Source organism: Geotrypetes seraphini, chromosome 6, assembly GCF_902459505.1.
Source record: "Geotrypetes seraphini chromosome 6, aGeoSer1.1, whole genome shotgun sequence".
Lineage (NCBI taxonomy): Eukaryota > Metazoa > Chordata > Amphibia > Gymnophiona > Dermophiidae > Geotrypetes > Geotrypetes seraphini.
Genome location: NC_047089.1, coordinates 3,614,464 through 3,636,631, shown reverse-complemented (window position 1 = coordinate 3,636,631; position 22,168 = coordinate 3,614,464). Strand labels below are relative to the sequence as shown.

Below are 22,168 nucleotides of genomic sequence, written 5' to 3'. Positions count from 1 at the left end.
CGATGGATCAAAAACTGGCTGGCGGACAGGAAACAGAGGGTTGGAATAAAGGGCCATTACTCAGACTGGCAATGGGTCACGAGTGGAGTTCCGCAGGGGTCGGTGCTGGACCGCTCCTGTTCAATATATTTATTAATGACCTGGAGGCAGGAACAAAATGTGAGGTTATTAAATTTGCGGATGACACCAAACTATACAGCAGGGTTGAAAACAAGGAGGACTGCAAAAATCTCCAAAAAGATCTGACAGCGCTAGAAGAGTGGGCCAAAAAGTGGCAAATGAGCTTCAACATAGGGAAATGCAAGGTCATGCATGTAGGGAAAAAGAACCCGATGTTCACTTACAAAATGGGGGGATCATCGCTAGGGGTGAGTAACCTTGAAAGAGAACTGGGAGTGATGGTAGACACATCATTGAAGGCGTCGGCGCAGTGCGCCACAGCCTCAAGGAAGGCAAACAAAATGTTGGGCATCATTAAGAAGGGTATCACGACCAGGACGAAGGAAGTCATCCTGCCACTGTATCGTGCAATGGTGCGCCCGCACCTGGAGTACTGTGTCTAGTACTGGTCGCCGTACCTCAAGAAGGACATGGCGGTACTTGAGAGAGCCCAGAGAAGAACAACTAAGCTAATAAAGGGTATGGAGGACCTCTCATATACTGACAGACTGAAGAAGCTGGGGCTTTTCTCCCTGGAGAAGCGGAGACTTAGAGGAGACATGATAGAAACCTTCAAGATCATGAAGGGCATAGAAAGAGTAGACAGGGACAGATTTTTCAAATTATGGGGAACCACAAGTACAAGGGGGCACTCAGAGAAACTGAAAGGGGAAAGGTTTAGAACAAACGCCAGGAAGTTCTTTTTCACCAAGAGGGTGGTGGATACATGGAACGCGCTACCGGAGGATGTGATAAGCAGAAGCACGCTACAGGGCTTCAAAGAAGGTCTGAGCAGGTACCTGGAGGACAAAGGGATTGAGGGGTATAGATAGGAGTAGAGGTGGGTAATAGGGATAGGATTAGAGGCAGTTACAAAATTAGTCAGGGACATTGTTCAGGCAATTGGGCCTGATGGGCCGCCTCAGGAGCGGACCGCTGGGCAGGATGGACGTCTGGTCTGTCTCAGCGGAGGCGACTTCTTATGTTCTTACCTTAAGAAGGATATGGCGTTACTCGAGAGGGTTCAGAGAAGAGCGACACGACTGATAAAAGGGATGGTAAACCTTTCATACGCTGAGAGATTGGAGAAACTGGGTCTCTTTTCCCTGGAGAAGAGGAGACTTAGAGGGGATATGATAGAGACTTACAAGATCATGAGGGGCATAGAGAAAGTAGAGAGGGACAGATTCTTCAAACTTTCAAATAATAAAAGAACAAGTTGAAAGGGGACAGATTCAATACAAATGCCAGGAAGTTCTTCTTTACCCAACGGGTGGTGGACACCTGGAATGCGCTTTCAGAGGACGTTATAAGGCAGAGTACGGTACTGGGGTTTAAGAAAGGATTGGACAATTTCCTGCTGAAAAAGGGAATAGAAGGGTATAAATAGAGGATTACTACACAGGTCCTGGACTTGTTGGGCCGCCGCATGAGCGGACTGCAGGGTATGATGGACCTCAGGTCTGATCCAGCAGAGGCATTGCTTATGTTATGTTCTTAGGACCTCCCGTATGAGGAACGGCTGGGTAAGTTGCAGCTATACTCACTCGAGGAACGCAGAGAGAGGGGAGACATGATCGAGACGTTCAAATATGTCACGGGCCGTATTGAGGTGGAAGAAGATCTCTTTTTTTTTAAAGGACCCACGGCAACAAGAGGGCATCCATTGAAAATCAGGGGTGGGAAATTTCATGGCGACACCAGAAAATATTTCTTCACCGAAAGGGTGATTGATCACTGGAATAATCTTCCACTACAGGTAATGGAGGCCAGCAGCGTGCCAGATTTTAAGAAAAGATGGGATTGGCATGTGGGTTCTCTTCATAGAGGAAGTTAGGGGGTGGGTCATTAGTGTGGGCTGACTGGATGGGCCGTGGCCCTTTTCTGCCATCATTTTCTATGTTTCTATGCACTGGTGTGATGTGATGACATCATGCGCGAATGCCGTTCTGACGTCACTCATTGCCTGAAGCTTTTCAAAACCCAAACAAAGTGCTGGACAAAATCCTGATGTCTGGTAAGCCCTAGTCCCAATGGACTCACAATCTAATGTACCTGGGGCAATGGGGGGGATTGGGTGATTTGCCCAGGATCACAGGGAGCAGTGTGGGTTTGAACCCATCGTCTCAGTGGGTTGAGGCTGTAGCTTTAATCACTGCACCACACTCTCCCCCCCCCCCAACAAAGATTGTTTAAGATGTGTTGCTTGGACCTCTCATATAAAAAAAATACTGGTCCCTAACTCTGTATTGTTACAGGCAATCTCTCTATGATTTTTGAAGTTAAGTGGATTTTGTTATTTCTGAAAAACTTATATTAAAAAAATTGTAATAATATGGAAAATATGGATTTATGAGGACTTGGAAATCTATTATGTGTCTGGAAAAATACCTTTCCTACTGGCTAAGTATCTGAAGGTCCACCTTGTATAAGTTAATATTATTTGAGAAAATTGTTTTAAATGATATTTTGGTGTTTTTTTTAATGTATATCTGCCAAGACTGGTTTTAGACATGGCTGGGGCCCACAAGAAAAACCTCACTCATTGGCTTTCAATCTCCAGCATAGCGGTGGGGTGGAACATCCTTGGCATCTCTGCAATTTTAAGATATGTTTGGCTATACCTGCATCACTTTCTAATGCAATGGTCTGCTTTGCAAGTGGTAATGCCACGCCCATCAGGTCTGAGTTTTGTTCCAGACTCCCCAGTGCCGTCACGACTGTGGCATAGATGTGGCCATTTCCCTTTGGCATCCTAAAATTCCCAGAACTGTGCACTGGCAGCTTGATGCAGGTACAATGATTCGTCAGTGACATCAGAGCTCCCCAGGAAGTCCAAAAATGATTAAAAAGCTTCCACCACTGCTAATGCAGAAGGGGAGGAATCCTTTTTTGTATTTGGAGTTACTGTTCTCATCTGCTTCAACTGTGAGTAACTTACTTTTGTACGAAAAAGTTCCCTCTAGAAAATCTGTTTTAGAGAATTCAGTTTGTTTAAAACTCACTGATTAGAACCATTCTATGCAGGGATGTGCTTTCTTTATCTAGCCCCATAGAGATCAAATCCAGCCCAATAGAAATCATTCCTACCATTAAATTACTGGGGGTTATCTTTGATGGAAAACTTATATACCATGACCAAATATGCGCATGTACTCAAAAATGTTTCTTTCGCTAAGTTTGATTCGTTCTCTTTCAAAATTGATAGATTCTTCTTCATTAAACATCCTCATTCACTCACTCGCCATTTTCTGCATTGACTATAGCAATGCTTTATATAAGGGAATAAACAAAAAACAAATCTGTAGATTACAAATTATCCAAAATAATCACTCACTCACAAAAATTTGACCACGTCACCCCCTTTTGATCAATGCTGTAGAACACCAAATTATTTATAAGATAATGTTACTGTCTAGATCCAGTGGCCATCCTGATTTCATAAATAGGTTCTTGCAGTGGCGTACCTAGCATATGTGACACCCAGGGCCCATCATTTTTTGATACCCCCCCCATCTGTATGAAAAACATGATTTTTAGTAACAAGCCACAAGTCACACATGAGTACCTAGGAAAAGGCAGCATCTTACATGCTGCAGTGAGCAGTACAACATCAATACACCCATTGTAAAACTAAACAAGCCAGACTAGTACAGATCAATCCTAGCAAAAAAACATGTCTTTCGAACACAAAGAATACAGAAAACACCTTTGCCTAGTATGGAATATGTAATCACAAACTAACCCCTCCCTCTTTTACAAAACTGTAGTGTGGATTTTAGCCATGGTGGTAACAGCTCTGATGCTCATAGAATTCTGAACATCAGAGCTGCTACCACCACGGCTGGCGCTAAAAAACGCTCCACAGATTTGTAAAAGGGGGGATAAAATAGAAATACTTAGACAAAGGTTAAATTGAACCAGTAAGAAGCTGCATTTCTGTGGTGCATACAGTGCACCACAGAAACAGTGACACATGTCTCCTAAAGCAATAAATAAATAGAAAATTTTTTTCTACCTTTGTCTTCTGTGGTTTCTGCTTTCCTCATCCTCTTGTAACTCTCTTCCTTCCATCCATTGTCTGCTGTCTCTCTTCCCCTATATGGCATCTTCTCTCCTTCTATGCCCCTTCCAGAAACTGTATGCCTCCCCCTTCCATCTCTCCTTTCACCCCCATTGGTCTGGCATCTCTCTCCTCTCCTTCCCTCTCCCAAACCTCTCCTCTGCAATCCCTTTCCCTTTTTTCCCTCATTTTCCTTTTCAATTTATTTCCTGCATCTGTCTAGATTACGTTCTTACTACCCTCTCATCAATGTCCTTTTTTATTATCTACCTAAAGCTTGCCACCTCTTTAAACTAAACTAAACATTAGGTTTCTATACCGCACCATCTCCATGGTCGTGGAGCTCGGCACGGTTTACAGGGGTTGTAATAAGAAAGGAACTCCAGGGAAAGGGTTAGATGTAGATCGGAGGGGAGAAGAATGTTAGAGAGCAAGGATGTCAGAGAGGGGAGAAGTTAGATTTTAGAGAAAAGCCAGGTTTTCAGGTGTTTGCGGAAGGGTTGGAGAGCACTCAGGTTGCGAAGGGGAGAGGTGAGGTTATTCCAGAGCTCGGTGAATCTGAAGAGGAGGGAAGTCCCCAGTTTTCCTGGGTGGGAAATGCCTTTTAGTGAGGGGAAGGATAGTTTTGATTTTTGGGACGGTCTGGGGATACTAAGATTCGAGGAGTTCCAGGAAAGAGGAATTAATGGAGGAAGGATGCCATGGAGGATCTTGAAGGTTAGGTTGATGCATTTGAAATGGACTCTGGAAGTTATTGGAAGCCAGTGAAGCTTGGAAAGGAGTGGTGTGACGTGATCGAATTTACTTTTAGAAAAGATAAGCTTGGCCGCGGTATTTTGGATCTGCTGGAGTCTGTGGAGGTTTTTCTTCGTTAGGCATAAGAAGATGGAATTGCAATAGTCCAGCCTGGAGAGGATGATGGATTGGACGAGCACTGCAAAATGATTTTGATGGAAACAGGATCTTACTGACCTCAGCATGTGAAGGCTGAAATAGCATTTTTTTACCAGGGAGTTGAGGTGGTCGTTGAAGGACAGTGTAGAATCAATGATGACGCCCAGGACCTTACTGGAGAATTCAAGCTGCAGAGAGGAGCCGGAAGGCAGTGGGATTGAGGGGGGTAATTGAGCTAATTTTGGGCCGAGCCAAAGTAGTTTTGTTTTGGATTCGTTCAATTTCATTTGGACGGACTGGGACCAAGATTGGAGGCTTGAGATACAGGAGGATATGTTCGATGGGAGATCGGTGAGGTTCGAGTCGGTCTCGAGAAGGACAAGGATGTCATCAGCATAGGTGTAAATTGTTTCAAGGGGGGATAGGTGGAGGAGTTTTAGGGAGGACATATAAATGTTGAAGAGGATAGGAGAAAGAGGTGAACCTTGCGGGACTCCACAGATTGATGTCCAAGGGGAGGAAGAGGTACCATTCATGTTGACAATGTAGGAGCGGGAACGAAGGAATTTTGAGAACCATTCAAGGACAGTGGAGGTGATGCCAATTTCGGAGAGTTGGTAAAGTAAAATGTCGTGATGAACGACGTCGAAAGCGGCAGAGAGGTCAAATTGCAAGAGGACAGCGAACTTGTTGCGGGAGTGAAGTTGTTGGACCTTGGAGATTAGGGAGGTCAGTAGGGATTCGGTGCTGTAATTGGGACGAAAGCCGTGTTGGTAGGGTAAGAGGATGGAGAATTTCTCTAGGTAGGATGAGAGTTGAGTCGATATGATGGATTCGAGCATCTTGGTTAGGAGAGGGATATTCACTATTGGGCGATAGCTAGATGGAGAGGAAAGGTCAAGGTCGGGTTTTTTCAATAGAGGGGTTAGGGCGATGTGGCCCATTTCTGGGGAGAAAAGGCCCGAATGTAGAGCGGAGTTTAGGAGTTTAGTAATGGAAGAGATGGCTTGTGTGGGTATTTCCTCGTAGAGGTAGGAGGGGAAAGGGTCTAAAGAACAGTTGCAGGATTTCATTTTGAGACAGAGTTTGAGGATGGTGGAATCGGATACTTTGTCGAAGGCAGCCCAGAGTCTGTCGGCTGGGATAGCGCTGGAGGCCGATAGAGTAGGGTTGGGGTCAGTGAGCACCAGGGAGTTGTAGGAGACTGCAGGAGGGAAGGAGCAGCATAGGGTAGTGACCTTATCATTGAAGAAATTTGCCAGGACATCGGCTGAGGGAGAGGAGGGAAAGAGGTGGAGTCTTTTTTGGAGGTTAGAGAGCGCCAGATTTTGAAAAGTGTGCTACTCTGATTATTGGATCTAGAGATTTGCTCGCCATAGAAGTTCTTTCTTGCTTTTTTTAATGTAGAATTATAGTGCTTGATGCTGGCTCTCCAGGATTGTTTGTCTGTAGGGGAGTTGGATTTTTTCCATTTGCGCTCCAGGGCTCGACATTTCTGCTTTAGTTCTCTATGATAAGGGAGGTACCAGGGGGCTTTGCGAGGGTAAGAGATGGATTTGGTGGAAAGGGGGGCGAGGGAGTGGTAGGTGGATTCGGAGAGGGCGGTCCAGTTATGCCAGTTGGATTCGGGGTCTACAGGTTTAGGAGCGGAGGAGAGTTGATTGAGAAATTTTGTCCAGAACAGGTCGCTTGGAATTTTTTTGCGAAAGGTGATGAGGTTAGGGGAGAGGGGAGGAGCCCCGAGATGTGACATGAAAATGGGGATGGAGAAGGTCCCAAGGAAGTGGTCAGACCAGGGGACCTGTTCCCAGCGGGTGTCACCGACTGAGGTTTTGTAAGCGGTAAGATCAAGGAAAGTAATGAGGTCAAGAGTGTGACCCTTTTCATGGGATGGGGATGGTGAGGGGGGTGAGAAACCGAGAGAGGCGAGGAAGCTCTTCAGTTCTACCGTATCCTTGTTGGTATTGTCATCAAGGTGGAGATTGATGTCCCTGATGATCAAAAGCCTTTGAAATTTGAGGAAGGCGTTTGATATGGTTTCGAGGACGAGATCAGCGGATTTGTTCCAGGGGGCAGGTGGGCGATAAAGAAGTAGGATTCCCAATGGGTGAGGTTGGAGTTCGTTGTTGACCGAGGCCAACATGTATTCTAGGGAAGTGTGGCAGCTCTTTTCGATGAGCTGGACATCGAAGAAGGATTTGTAAATTAGTGCCAGGCCGCCTCCTATTCTGTTAGATCTGGGAGAGAACAGACCTTGGAAGCCGTGGGAGCAGAGTTCATTTTCTGTAAATGTGTCATCTTTCATGATCCAGGATTCTGTGATACATAGGAATCCCGGGTCAGAGTCCACAAGAAGGTCCTTCAGGATTTGAGTCTTATTGCAAGCGGATCTGGCATTGCAATAGAGTGTTGGGACTGGAGTAAGCGAGTCAGAGGCAAGGTTAGGGAGGTTGGCGGAGGGAACGGGCTTTAAGGGTGTGTGGTTGACTCTTCGAGGATTTTTTTTGGAGGAATGGATTCTGGGGCGAAGTAGAGTGGGGATTCTGAGGCCAGGACAGAAGTTGAGATCAATTGAGGGGTCAGGAAGGTTAGGGGAAGGAGGTGTCAGGCAGGGGGTGGTGTAGGGAGAAGAGCAGAGCAGGAGGAGAAGGAGCCAGAAAGGCGGCTTCATGTTTTGTTTTTTTAAATTTTTGGGGAGAGCTTTATCGGGGGGAGAGCTAGGCAATATGCCTAGTCAGTGCCTCCAGTGCCTCCAGTGTTTCCCTAACTCAATCCTTTTCTCCCCATCATGTGCCTTCCTTTTATTTATCCCCTCCTTCCATCATGTACCCTCTTTCTCCAACCCTTCAATCTAGTACCTTCTCCTCTCTCTGTCCACTTCCATCCAGCATCTGCTCCCCTCTTTCTCTCCTCCCATTTCCTTCCTGCATTTGCTCCCTTATCTATCCCATCTGCATTTCCATCCAGCATAGGCTCCCCACTACCATACAATGTCTGCCTTTTTCTCGCCATCCACCCCTCTTCAATCAGCATCTACCCCCTTTCTTTCCCTTAAATATCCTTCCCCCTTATGTCTCTCCCCTTTCTCTGTACATCAATTCCATCAACACCACCCTTCCATATCACCCTGCCCCCTTTCTTTCCCTCCACCACTCTTCCAGCAGTCCTGCTCCATTCTCTCCCTTCATGCAGCAAGGTCCCGCAATGATTCGTCTGCTGGCTCTGCTCTGGAAGAAGTAAGTTACGTCGAAGGGAGTGGACCCGGCAGACGCAGGGAGTTGAGGCAAAGTCCCGCAATGACTGCATCTGCCGGGTCCATCCCATCCGACGTAACTTACTTCTTCCAGAGCAGATCCGGCAGACGAGTCATCACGGGACCTTCCTGTACCTCAGCGCGGCTGCCGACTCTGCTGCAGAGAAAGTAAGTCAGAGGTAACGTGACCATTTATTTTTTTCATCAAAAGGGGACATCTATTAATTGACTGTGTATCCATTCTTTCATTTCTTTCTTTCTGTACTCAGGCTCAACAATTGTCCCTTTCTATTCCCTCCCTCCTTCCTTCCTTCCCATGTTCTTAGTGCCCCCAGTGCCTCCGTCCTGTGTCCTTAGTGCCCCCAGTGCCTCCTTCATGTGCCCATGGTGCTCCCAGTGCCTCCTTCCCATGTCCTTAGTGCCCCCAGTGTCTCCGTCCTATGTCCATGGTGCCCCCAGTGCCTCCATCCTGTGTCCATGGTGCCCCCAGTGCCTCCGTCCTGTGTCCATGGTGCCCCCAGTGCCTCCTTCCTGTGTCCATAGTGTCCCTAGTGCCTCCTTCCCGTGTCCTTAGTGCCCCCAGTGCCTCCGTCCTGTGTCCATGGTGCCCCCAGTGCCTCCTTCCTGTGTCCATGGTGCCCCCAGTGTCTCCTTCCCGTGTCCATAGTGCCCCCAGTGCCTCCTTCCCGTGTCCATGGTGCCCCCAGTGCCTCCTTCCTGTGTCCATAGTGCTTCCTTCCCGTGTCCTTAGTGCCCCCAGTGCCTCCATCCTGTGTCCATGGTGCCCCCAGTGCCTCCTTCCTGTGTCCATGGTGCCCCCAGTGCCTCCTTCCTGTGTCCATAGTGCCTCCTTCCCGTGTCCTTAGTGTCCCCAGTGCCTCTGTCCTGTGTCCATGGTGCCCCCAGTGCCTCCATCCTGTGTCAATTGTGCCCCCTTCCCATGTCCTTAGTGCCCCCAGTGCCTCCTTCTTATGTCCCCCCACTGCCTTCCAAATTTTGTGCACCCCCAAAGCCAGCCTGCCTGCCTGCCTACCTATCTCCCTCCCTCCCTGCCGCGGAAAAAAAAACAAAGCGCCTCTCTCCTTCCTTTCCCCTGGTCTGTGCCACTGCAATCTTACCTCCCCGCTGTCGCTGCTAATTGCCAACAACAAGTCTTCTTTCCAACGTCAATTCTGATGTCGGAGAGGATGTTCCGGGCCAGCCAATCACTGCCTGGCTGACCCGGAATGTCCTCTCCGATGTCAGAATTGACATCGGAAAGAAGACTTGTAGTCGGCGATTGGCAGCAGCGAGGAAGTAAGACTGGAACGACGCGGAACGGGGGAAAAGAAGGGCAGGAGGACCTGGACCTGGCAGGAGGGCAGGAGGACCCGGGTAGTAGGGCAGGAGGCTGTGCACTTCCCCAAGCCGTGCACCCAGCGCGGTCCTCCCCCCCCCCCCCCTGCTCCCCCTTGGTACGCCACTGGGCTCTTGATTCCTTCTCTCCATCGATCCCTTCGCTCGGTTACTTTAAAAAAACCTGCTTTCAATTCCTTCATTAAAACATATCAATATTATGCGAACCAACAATTTTTCTGTCGTGGCCCCAACGCTTTGGAATTCTGCTCTGATACAGCTAAGAATGGCGACTTCTTTAAATACCTTTAAGACCAGCTTAAAAACATTCTTGTTCAAGGATGCTTTAGGACATTTTAATCGCTTCTCGATGATCTTTAATCTGAATGACGGCTGGTCGTTTTGTCTTCTCTCCTTTTTCTATAGATATTGTACTTATTGCCTCTCCTCCTACTGTTTCTGTTATGTAGGTGTAGTGTTATCTATACAGTATATATATCTATATTTATATATATTTTTTAATCATGACATTGTACCCTGTTTATTTCTTTTTGCATTTAATATATTGTGTATGTATTGTACCTTTGTAAACTGCCTTGAAGTTTGATTAGGCGGTGTAACAAATTTTTAATAAAAGTTGAAACTTTATAAAATACATTCATGAAAGGTAGACTAAGAGCCAAACACAGTACGTGTACGAGGGGCTGCTGAAAAGTTCTCAGCCCAACCAAGAAGAGAGTGACGTGGAGCCATGAAACCTACAAGTTATTCCACACTTTTCTTGTTTCATGTCATATCATTGAAAGGAAAAGCGCCAAGAAAAGTGTGGACTAACTGGTAGGTTTCATGGCTCCACGTCACTCTCTTCTTGGCAGTCCCTCATACATAGGGGTCCTTGTACAAAGAGACACGTTAGCCGTTTTAGCACGCGCGTAGATTTAGCATGCTCTAAATGCTAATGCGTCCATAGACTTATAATGGGTGCGTTAGCGATTAGCACGCGCTAAAACGACTAACGCACCTTAGTAAAATAGGGAGATAGTCTTAAAATTAGTATCTAACAGCAAAAAAATGCTTCTTCAAAGCCTGAACAAATTTCCCAAAGCATTTCTTAAATAGTGTTGCTCTCACTTGAGGTGCCAGCCTGTGCCCTAAATTTGGGGTAGTGACTGAAGAGGCTTTTACATGAGTCTGACTTCAACCTCACTGCTTTTAAGGGTGGAATTTCCAACAGGTTAGCGAATTTCAGGTCAGGACATACCATAAAAGTAGGCATTTTAGTCACCGAGGAGCCTCTCTGCTCTACAGTCTGCAATAAAAATCCCTTATGTGGCATGAAAAGTGTGTGTGTGTGTGGGGGGGGGGTGTTGAATATTACTCTTGCCTTAATTGGAAGCCAATGTAATTTATGATAATAAGATGAAATATGATCTGACTTTTTAAAATTAACAATCAATTGGACAGCTGTATTTTGAATAATGCACAATCTGAGAAGATTTTTTTTGGTAACCGGCAAAGTAAATAATGTTGCAGTAATCGAAGATACTCAGAACTAAAGGTTGCACCAGCTATCTAAAATAAGAAACATCCAATTGTTCGTAATAGCACAGCATATAAAAACTTTTCCTTATCAAAGCATCAGTATGAATGTTCATTGAGAGATTTTGGTCTAAAATAACCCATTCAAGTTTAAGGCTCAATTCAATTTTCTTCTTCCATGGAGTAGCATCGAAGAATTTCATTTTCTTTGAATTGAGTTTTAACTTGAACTCATTCATCTACAATTCAACAATTGTAATTGCAGTAGAAATCGACTGCACAGCTTGAGATAATGAGGAAACAATAGGAATCACAATAGTTACATCATCTGCATAACTATAAAGTCTGACAACCCAAATTAGTAAGTCTGGGTCCCAAAGAAGCCAAATAAATATTAAAAAGTAAAGGAGAAAGGGGAGGACCCCTGAGGAACACCACATGAATGACTCCATTTACTAGAAAGTAGGGTATCAAAGCGAACCTGATAGTTACGCGAATGCAGGAAACCTGGGACCCATCCAAATACTTAGTAGTACAGACAAGGGTCAGTCCTATACTCTTATTTCTCCTGCACTGTTACTAAACCAGCCCCTATAGCCTTCCAAGTGTGGAAAAACGGTACAACTAGATTCATCACTGTGCCTAAGTTAATTCACGTCTTCATTTTTCTTAGCTGCTGGTTAGTCACAAAGCCCTCCTACCTCTTAATTTGGTGTAATATTGAAGGCCAGGACGTGTGTTGGGATGGCTATTGTTTCCTGTTTTGACGATGTGGTTCTTCCCTCTCCTTCCTTCCTGTTTTAGTACGACTGTGTGTCTTATTTTATGTCCTGCCCCCATTTTAGATTTCCGTACGCCGCTTAGAAACCTGATAAGCGGATGATCAAATTTTAAATAAACTTGGAAACTTGGAGACACTCTTTCCACTCCCCCTTGTCCCATTGATTTGTATCCTGCTGCAAGGTAAAGTTCAAGTTTATTATACTTGATAGACCGCATTGCAAGATTATCTATATTAAAATAAATTCAAAAAGAAAAGAATGCCATTTATCCAGATAGGAAAGTGGAGTGAGGGAAAAATTGTAATACTATCATCTCAATGTACTGTTTGCTAGTTTAAGAAGGATTAAATTAGAAAGTACGGTAAGTTTTCAGGCCTGCTTTAAATTTTTGAAAGGATTCCTCAAACCGTTAATATTGAGGGAGGTTTTTCCACAATGTAGGGCCCGTGGCACTAAAAATAGATGAATGGATTGTCCCTGAACTGAATTTGTCAAAATGATGGAATGCCTATGAGATTCTGGTTAGTAGATTGTAATGTACATGAGACAGGAGTTCCTAGTTGGGCAGCATCAACCTGGTGATGTTATTTCAGATCCTTCGAGGGATCTCTCACAGATGTGCTCGAGAGCTTCTGATTTCATGGAGATACTCAGACACAATGGGTTGATAAGTAATCAGAAATGCCGGAGAGTCCAACATACTGTGATGAAAGAGGCTGAGACCTAGGGGAGTACTTTCTCTGTTTACTCTGAGGAGGACAAAGGGTAAGAAAGTCATATTTATTTATTTCAATTTATTACCCGTCCTCCCGGAAAGCTCAGGGCAGGTAACAGAAGAACAAACACACATTCCGAGAATGAGGTAACAGAATAACAAGGGGACCTAGGTACAATATTAAAGGCTAACAGTTTATCATCAAGGAACAATGTACAGATTCCATAGGCAAAGGATCTAGGTACAAGGTGAAGCTATCATGTTATCATGTCCTGAAGCAGTGGCGTACCTAGGGTATGTGGCACCCGGGGCCCATCATTTTTTGACACCCCCCCCCCCCCCCCATGTAAAAAAATTTTTTTTTTTTTTTTTTTTGCAATAACCATGAAATGGAATAAATGGTCAGAATAGAAACAGGCAGTGAAAATTTTCTTTTATTGAACCTCATATATGTAACCATTATTCCCAACATAACATAACATAAATTATGTCTAAATTGTCATGACATTAGAAGTACATATGGAGTAGTTGCAGGTGATGCTTGGGACAGTTCTGATTGTGTTAGTTCGGTTTTATGTGTTTTTTGAATAGAAGGGTTTTTATTTCTTTTTGAAGGTTTTGCAGTCTGTGGTTGATATCAATTGGTTGTAGAGTTGGGGGTCGAGTGTTGCAGCTCGAATGGCTAGGAGGTTGTCGAACAGTTTTTTTCTTTTGACGTTTTTGGTACCCTCCAACCAAAAACGTCAAAAGAAAAAAACTGTTCGACAACCTCCTAGCCATTCGAGCTGCAACACTGCAACACTGATAAGTTCCCAGAAAAAAAATACATTAAAATAAGAAGTACTGAGGATGCCATCTCTCCCCAATCCCAGGTCCTAAAGTCTAAGACAGTAGCGCAAACTAATGCTGCCAGATACAGGAAAAAAAAATTTTGATTCGATTCAGCCTATTGAATTGGTTTTTCAATTCGATTTTCCTGCCCAGTTGGGTGATTTTTTTCAAAACTCCTGGTGGGTTTTATAGCTTTTTCACCCCCTTTGGCTTCTCCTAACCACACTGGCGCTGTGGTGTAAATAAAATAAAGAAACAAAAAGGACTTTTCCTCTTTCTGTTAAATCCTAGCTCACGTTTGCAGTCCAACACCAGCTCTGGCAGGATACACATTTCAAATCTGACATGTTATAATCACAAAACAGAAAATAAAATTAATTTTTCTACCTTTTGTTGTCTGGTTATATTTCAAATCTTGTTGGTCCAAGGCTCTGGTTTTCTTCTGATAACTTGCTTGCCAGGGTCTCCTTCTTTCTGCATGCTAACCATCCATCTGCCAACTCTGTCCTCCCTTTCCATTTCCCTTCCCTTCCCAGGAAGTCTGGTATCTTTCCTTTTTTTCATCTCCCTCCACAGATCCACCTTTTCTTAAATACCCTTTCATCCGGCATCTCTCCCTCCTTCCCCACCATCCCAGAGTCCACCATCTCTCCGTTTCTTTTCCTAATTACCCTCCTATCCAGTATCTCTATCCCTCCTCCACACCATCCCTTGTGTCCAATTTCTCTCCCTTTCTGTTCCTTCCCTCCCTAAATCCCATGGTCCATCATCTCTCTCCCTCTCCTCTATTTTCAGACCCATTATTTCTTCCCCCCCCCCCCCAAAGTTTGGCATATGCATGTCTCTTTGAACACCCCCTTCCCTCCGTGTACTTCTAAATCATGGTCCCCCCCCCAAAGGTCTGCCTGTCCCACCTTGAAGGCCTGCACCCCCCTTGAAGGCCTGTCCCTTCCCCTTGTAGGCCTGTCCCCCCCTTGAAGGCCTGCCTGCCTGTCCCCCCCTTGAAGGTCTGCACCTCCCGAAGGCCTGCACCCCCCCGAAGGCCTGTCCCCCACTTGAAGGCCTGTCCCCCCTTTAAGGCCTGCCTGCCTGCCTTTCCCCCCCTTGAAGGCCTGCACCCCCCCTTGAAGGCCTGCACCCCCCCTTGAAGGCCTGTCCCCCCCCTTGAAGGCCTGTCCCCCCCTTGTAGGCCTGTCCCCCCCCCCTTGTAGGCCTGTCCCCCCCCCTTGTAGGCCTGTCCCCCCCTTGAAGGCCTGCCTGCCTTTCCCCCCTTGAAGGCCTGCACCCCCTTGAAGGTCTGCACCCCCCCAAAGGCCTACACCCCCCCCCGAAGGCCTGCACCCCCCTGAAGGCCTGCCTGCCCCCCTTGAAGGCCTGCACCCCTTGAAGGTCTGCACCCCCCCCGAAGGCCTGTCCCCCCTTGAAGGCCTGCCTGCCTGCCTGTCACCCCCTCCCCCTTGAAAGCCTGCTTGCCTGCCCGCCCGCCCCACCCTGAAGGCCTGATGCCCCGACCCACCCCGAAGGACCGCTCGCCCCCCTGGCCTCCCCGCACCACCTATGAACAGCCGCAGCAGGATCGCGAAGTCAGCGTCAGCGATCCCTGCGCTGCTTCCTGCGCCACGGTCCCGCCCCTCCTCTGACGTCAGAGGAGGGGCGGGATCGCGGCGCAGGAAGCAGCGCAGGGATGCTGACGCTGACTTCGCGATCCTGCTGCGGCTGTTCATAGGTGGTGCGGGTAGGCCTGGGGGGCGAGCGGTCCTTCGGGGGTGGCGGGGGACTGAACGGCAAGGCCGGGAACACCCCCTTAGGGCTGGTACCCGGGGCGGCCCGCCCCCCACGCCCCCCCCCTAGGTACGCCACTGTCCTGAAGGCAATCAGGTGGAGCAAGGGCATACATATAATTTAGGGAGCGGAGACTCTGGAAACACAGAGAGCATAGCAGCAGTAGTGGGAGGGTGAGACCAGTATAGCATCACTTGGGAGCTAGTGTCATAGAATGAGGGTGAGAAGTGGCTTACCAGGGAAAACTCACATGCAAGAGAGGTGGTTATATGAGCGCAGAGGGTAAGAAGAATGGCCATTTAACCCTACTCTCTGTTTCTGTCCAATAACCAAGTACTAATCCACAACAGAACATTGCCACCTATCCCATGACTTTTTAATTTTTTCAGGAATCTTTCAAGAGGAACACTTTGCTAAAAGCTTGTACTGTTGGGGGGGGGGGAGCACAACCCCCATGTCAACCCCAAACTGTGTCTCTATTGTCTTGTTAGGGGCTTGGCAGGCACAGGCATTTTGAATAGGTTTAGCATAGCATTGTCTTCATACTCGTAAGAGAGGAAACTCTTTGCCGACTTAGCTGAATGAAGTAAGGAATGAGAAAGAAGGGGAAAGGATATTTCTAAGTATGCAAAACCATATAAATCAGCAGCTGGATTAATCTGGGCCTGCTGTAAGCTGACAGGAAAAGGAATTTAGAAACAGCAGATATGGACTAAAATTTTCATTTGCAATCCCTGAGATCTAGCGCTGAATTTGACTGCCTGCTCTATGGTGTATATACGCATTGTTGCATAAGCTGTAAGTGTTAACTTTCTGGTCTTTTTTATACAGGAAAGGAGCTTTCTCCAGAACTGAAGAAGACATCATCCATACATCATGTTGGTTGTAAACACTACCAGCATTCAACCTTCCACCTTCTTGTTGGTTGGCATTCCTGGGCTTGAAGCATTTCACATCCTGATCTCATTGCCCTTCTGTTCAGTGTATATCATTGCTCTGATAGGGAATGCCACTCTTCTGTACATTATAAAAGTTGAAGCAAGCTTGCATGAGCCTATGTATATTTTTCTTTCCATGTTATCAGTCATCGATCTAGTGTTGTCCACTTCCATTGCACCAAAAATGTTGGCCATCTTTTGGTTCAATTCCAGAGACATAGATTTTTATGCCTGTCTCACCCAGATGTTCTTTCTTCATTCATTTGCCATCATGGAATCTGCCCTGCTTCTGGCTATGGCTTTGGATCGCTATGTTGCAATCTGCAAGCCCCTGAGATATGCATCCATTTTGACCAACCAGGTTATTATTAAAATCGGTGTCGCCGCTTTAATCAGAGCAGTTGCTTTAATGACACCTTTACCTTTTCTTGTTAAAAGGTTCCCCTACTGCAGAAGTAATATAGTTCACCATACATACTGTGAACATATGGCTGTGGTGAAACTGGCATGTGCCAACACTACATTCAATAACATCTATGGTATAATAGTTGCTTTGTTCATTGTTGGATTGGATTTATTGTTTATTATATTGTCTTATGTTTGGATTCTTAGGGCAGTCTTTAGACTGGCCTCCAAGGAAGCTCGCCTCAAAGCCCTCAGCACCTGTGCCTCCCATATCTCTGCCATCTTAATCTTCTATGTTCCTGTTGTCCTCAGTTCTGTGGTACACAGGTTTGGTCAGAAGGTGGCTCCTCATATTCACATCTTACTGGCCAACACCTACCTCCTTCTCCCACCCATGATAAACCCAATTGTTTATGGTGTGAAAACAAAACAGATTCGTGAAAGGGTGCTGAACTTGTTCTATCGAAAGAGCGAGTAGTCAGCTTGGAGACCTCTCAGTTTCCTTCCACTTTGAAGAGGAACATTTAAGGGCATAAAGAGAATACAAATGAAGCCATAAGTCCTCAGCCAATGTCATGTGTAGCAAGCCTCTTGGAGGGTGAGATGGCTCCATACCTCCTTCTAGTTAGTCCTGTAGAGGTTGAAAAGAGTGGAATGAAGGCATTGTGTCTGCTGCAATGGCTTCACTCCTTTTGGAGTTTGAGGACCGATTCTCATTCTACCTAGAAAAGAATGGGAAAGAGATTTCTTCAAGGCCTTAACTTGTTCATGATTATACACACGCATGTGTATTATTTAGTTTACTAGTCAGAAAGAAGGCACCATCAAGGCATTTAAGCGTTATTCTATATTTACCCTAAGATTGCTAGTCATATGTTAGGCTATGGTAATGTTTAAATTTATTAGTATTTTCTAATGTTGTAATTGGTAGGTTACCCTCCAAGGATTTCTTACACTATTCCTCAAGAGCTAATACATTTTTAGCCTTCTAATTGGTTCGAGGGCCTCTAAATCAGAGATCAGGTCAGGGGCTGGTAAATGTGGAGGTCTATACATATGGAGCACAGGCAAGGCTACCACAGAATTTTGGAAGTTACTCATATTCTTGTCGTTTCAATGCAACTGTGGTTACGCCAGGTCTAAGGCTGCTGTAACAGCAGGCCATGTACTGGCAATTCTCCATTATCTGGGTCCCCAGATGCCCTTATAGAATAAGTTCCCACCATGTATCCTCAGGGCGCCTAAATCCCTCTATGAATAAGCATCTCCTCTGCCAAAATTCAGAGGCAGTATCCAGGATAGTCCCACACCCCACACTGGCACTATCCAGGTAGCACTAGGGTAGAGAGGGGCAGTCCTCCAAACTCTATAGATACTCTACAGTATTCCATCTATATCCTTATAGCTCCGCATATGTAAAGTTATGCCATCAGAGAATCTGCCCCAACTTAAAACACAGAGTTATAAGAATACAGAGGTCATTTTTCAAATTGATTTAACTGGGCAGGAGAAGATCCAGGTGACAGCTGGTGATATCGCAGATAGCTGTCATGTTGGCAGAAAGGACTGAGCACTACAGGCCCAGGCATGGGGAGATGGACACAGGGAGGCCTCAAATGTAAACATTCATCTCTCTTCCACTCATATGCCACTCTAATTCTGTCTCTTAAATCATCACCTTTAACAATCCTTCCCTTCCGATCATCCATTCTTATCCTTCCTTCCCCCTCCCCCTATTATGTCTTTAGCTTCAAGGCTTATACCATTTAATTACTGTATAACTTATTTAAATAATTTCTTTTCATATGACAGTGTTGAGTATTGTTAGTGATGGTTTATTTTTTGTATAAGATATTTTCTTAAATCAATAAAATCTCTGAAGAAAAAAAAATCATTTCTGGGCGCTGGAGATTCATGGAATGCCCCTGTCAACTCCTGGGTTATGTGATGGCAGCCTGGTGCCTCCTCTCCCAAGCATTGGCTCTTCAATCAGTATTTTATATCCTGTTCTAGCTGTATTTTTGTAGTCCAGAGTTCACCGTGGGACGGCAGGACTTGCTTCATTGGAGCGCCATAGCAGGCAAGTTGGCAAACCCAAATTAAGACCAGAAATATACTGGAAAATGAATTTGTCTATGCTCTGCTGCCTAGTCGAGCATAATTTATTTATTTATTTTAAAATCTATATACTGCCTACATACTAAACGGTTTACAAAATTAAAACATACATAAAATCAACATAAAAATGTAAAATTAAAATCTTCACTCCTAATGAACTCCCCTCCCTTTACAAAACCGCAATGGTGTTTTTTTACGCAGGCTGGTGCGCTGAATGCTCTGCACTTTTTTCCTATGAGCGTTGGGAGCAGAGCAGAGCATTCAGCGTGCTGGCCTGCGTTAAAACCACTATCGTGGTTTTCTAAAAAAAGGGGGGGGGGAAATCTTCAGATATATCACATAAATGCTTTAATAAACAACTGGGTTTTTAGCTGTTTCTTAAATTGTAATCAAAAACTTCTTTTCATTCCATAAGAACATAAGCAGTGCCTCCGCCGGGTCAGACCATAGGTCCATCCTGCCCAGCAGTCCGCTCCCGCGGCGGCCCAAACAGGTCACGACCTGTCTGAATCACCAGAAGGGGCCCCTTTCCACCTTGGTTTCTCATTTAAGTCCTATCTTCCCATCAAAGTCCTCACCCTCTGGTCTTGCCCATGCACGACCTGGTTGGCTTTCTATACTTATTACCTGGTTAGCTTTCTATACTTGTGTTACATCCCAGCACCTCTCTCAGTATCCCACGATCCCTTTATCCCTCAGGAATCCATCCAATCCCTGTTTGAATCCATGTACCGTACTCTGCCTGATCACTTCCTCCGGTAGCGCATTCCAAGTGTTCACGACCCTTTGGGTGAAGAAAAACATCTCTAAAAGAATTCTATTACCCTTGAAAAACCAACTTTGCAGTAACTGCACCCACATTATGGAACTCTCTTCCACAATACCTACGTGACGAACAAAATTTAATCAAATTCAAGACTGGTTTAAAGACCTTCTTATTTCAAGACGCTTTCGATTGAACTTAGATCATCCCTTTTCATCTCTCCTTTTTTTTTTTTCTTATTTTTCTTTTTCTGCCTCTTACCGCGAGTAAGTATTTGCTTCGACAATGCTACCTTATCCCTCTCGTTCTATCCCCTCCCCACTTTCTCCTTCTCATCTAAATTATGTAACTTCTCCCCTCCTTCCCCTATTACCCTCACCTTCTAGTTTGTCTAGTCTATGTCATTTACGTTCACTTCGTTTTATAAATTTTTAGCCTTTACAAAATATTGTTAACCGGCCAGACATTTGCTTGATGGTCGGGATATTAAAAACTAATAAACTTGGAAACTTGTTTGAACATAATCGTAATTGCCCAACTTGAGAGCAGCGATACAGAAAGCCATTGCCCTCGTATCTGTCTCTCCCCCCCTCCACTATCGGGTCCAATAACCTTTGGTTTTCAGATCACAAAGATCTATTTGGCTGATATGGAATCACAATAAATAGTTTGATGAATCACAGAAATAACCTTATGCTGAACCCAAAATGCTACTGGCAGCCAGTGTAATTTCTTTAAAACTGGCATGATATGTGCCATCCTATCCACACCCATGACCAGTCTGGCAGCAGCATTTTGTACTAACTGCAACGCTGTCCCTCTCGCCTTCGAAATTCTGAGATAAAGAGCATTACAGTAATCCAGTCTTGACAAGCCCATCCCTTGGACAACATCTCCTCCAATATGGTTCCTTTATAACAAGGGGGGGGGGGGTGGCAGGATTAGGGAACAGAGTGGCTGTTCTTTGCTAGTTATATGTTCCCTCCCTCCCTTCATGCTGTTTCTCCTCTCTAACTCCCAGCTCTCCCACCTACTTACCCACTGGGCCCAACTGCTGTAATTAATCTCCTGGCAGCCAGCAGCAGTAGCAACAAGGTAAGCCTGCTGCTGCTGACCTACCCCAGAAGCTGTCTCTTTGCAAGTCCCACCTACGCAGGAGCAGGAAGTCACTGCAGAGAGGAGGCTTCTAGGGCAGGACTGTGGCAGCAGGCTTACCTCGTTGCTACTGCTGCCGGCTGCCCAAAGATTAATTACAGCGGTCGGGCCCGGGCTGGAGGCAGGTGGGGGAGTTGAGAGAGCCGGCTCAGTTTTAGTAAAAGGGCCCCTTAATGATAAATGGGTTAAGCCACTGCTTGCCCTGGATCGGTAGCATGGAATGTTGCTAGTCTTTGGGATTCTAGAATCTTGTTACCCTTTGGGATTCCGGAATCTTGCTATTCTTTGAGATTCTGTATGGAATGTTGCTACTCCTTGGGTTTTGGCCAGGTACTAGGAACTTGGATTGGCCACCGTGAGAACGGGCTACTGGACTTGATGGACCATTGGTCTGACCCAATGTTCTTATTCATCACATTGGATACGGTCTGAGGAAGGTGAGTTTGGCTACAGGATTCATAGATAGATTAATCATTCCATATAGCTACAATCAAATAATCAACATCTCTTATCTATTCCCTCTTTACACCATTTATTTTATGACACTACGCTCAAAACAATTTTCTCTGTAACAGCATCAACCCTATGGAACTCGTTACCATCAATCCTTCAAGAAGACATTCATCTTTCATTCAAGAAGACATTCATCCTTCATTCAAAGAGACATTAAATCCTTCATTAGACAAATTTAAATCCAATCTAAAAAATTTTTTGTTTAAAGACGCATATAACTTATAACATTTAGAATCATAACCCCCCCCCCCCCCCCGGGTTTACAAAACCACGATAGCGGTTTTTAGTGCAGGCAGGTGCGCTGAATGCTCTACGCTGCTCCCAATGCTCAAAGGAACTCTATGAGTGTTGGGAGCAGAGCATCATGGTTTTGTAAAAGGGGGGATAGTCTTTTTCCATCATCTACAACTTCACATGAAAAGCACATCCCCCTCCTAATGTACTTTCCCTTTGTGTAAGTCTAACCTGTTAATTACTATATTCTCCCCCCTTTACCATATGTATAATAATGTTTTGTCCTAGTCTGTGAATTAGTTTGTGATATCTCTGATTTTAAACTTTTATTTTCAATGTACACCGATTAGATATTAATTAAGCGGGATATCAAATTTTAATTAAACTTGATACAGCTCACACCTTTTCCAGTAGTAGTTCAAGGTGAATTCCATTCAGGTGCATGAGAGCGGTCTTTCCCAAGTCAATCCTAGAGTCCCCTCCTTGCCAGTCCAGTTTTCAAGATATCTACAAATAGTAGGCATGAGATTGATTGCCATACACCACCTCCATTGTATGCAAATCAATATCATGCATATTCACTGTGAATATCCTGAAAATCTGACTGGAAAGGGGGGACTCTAGGACATGTGATCTCTTAGGGAGAGGAGGAGGTAGTGGATGCTGCGGGTGGGCCATTTGGCCTTCAT

The 22,168-nt window shown here is 45.3% G+C and overlaps 1 protein-coding gene across 8 annotated transcripts in view; it reads left to right on the top strand.

Moving 5' to 3' along the window:
* Positions 1–18,577, top strand: part of LOC117362068 (olfactory receptor 52K1-like) — a 31,400-nt gene extending 12,823 nt beyond the window's left edge. For 6 of the 8 annotated variants that reach the window (XM_033947830.1, XM_033947832.1, XM_033947831.1 and 3 more), the window contains one exon: positions 16,185–18,577. In XM_033947830.1, coding sequence (XP_033803721.1) covers positions 16,230–17,174 — 945 coding nt within the window. In that variant the 5' untranslated portion in view covers positions 16,185–16,229 and the 3' untranslated portion in view covers positions 17,175–18,577. Of the gene's footprint in view, positions 1–12,618; positions 12,791–16,184 lie in introns of all 8 variants that reach the window. The other 2 variants (XM_033947827.1, XM_033947824.1) reach the window with 1 other exon arrangement.
* The last annotated feature ends 3,591 nt before the right edge of the window (positions 18,578–22,168 follow it).